The sequence below is a fragment of the Salvelinus sp. IW2-2015 genome, linkage group LG26 (genome assembly GCF_002910315.2).
Source record: "Salvelinus sp. IW2-2015 linkage group LG26, ASM291031v2, whole genome shotgun sequence".
NCBI classification, from domain to species: Eukaryota; Metazoa; Chordata; class Actinopteri; order Salmoniformes; family Salmonidae; genus Salvelinus; species Salvelinus sp. IW2-2015.
The window spans coordinates 908,748-909,170 of NC_036866.1; the positions used below are offsets into that span (position 1 = coordinate 908,748).

The following is a 423-nucleotide window of genomic DNA, read 5'->3' on the forward strand; positions in this document are numbered from 1 at the left end:
GATGTCGTATTTTAGTCTTCAAAGAAGGATTAAGTATTATAGGTTCTAAAAGGCAGGATGTAAGTTGATGTTAAAGGACGGATTACACGTATTATGGTTTAAAGGCTGGATGTAAGTAATTGACAGTCTATAAGGACAGGATGTACGTATTTGTTCTAAAAGGACTGGAGTGTATTATAGTCTTAAGGACCAGGATGTAAGTATTAAGTTCTCAGACCTGGATGTAAGTATTATAGTTCTAAGGACTGGTGTAAGTAAGTCTAAAGGGGATGTACGATATGTCTTAAGGATGGATGTACGTATTATACTTAAAGGACTGGTGTCAGTTTATAGTTCTAAAGGACTGGATGTAACAGTAATTTTAGTCTCTACAGGTGTTAAGTAATTACAGTCTTCTTAAAAGCGAGACAGGATGTACGTATT

The 423-nt window shown here is 35.2% G+C and overlaps 1 protein-coding gene across 1 annotated transcript in view; it reads left to right on the top strand.

The window, feature by feature from the left end:
- The first annotated feature begins 289 nt into the window (after nucleotides 1–289).
- Nucleotides 290–423, top strand: part of LOC111952654 (ankyrin repeat domain-containing protein 11-like) — a 6,163-nt gene continuing 6,029 nt past the window's right edge. The window contains exon 1 of the mRNA XM_023971549.2: nucleotides 290–295. Coding sequence (XP_023827317.2) covers nucleotides 290–295 — 6 coding nt within the window. The remainder of the gene's footprint in view (nucleotides 296–423) is intronic.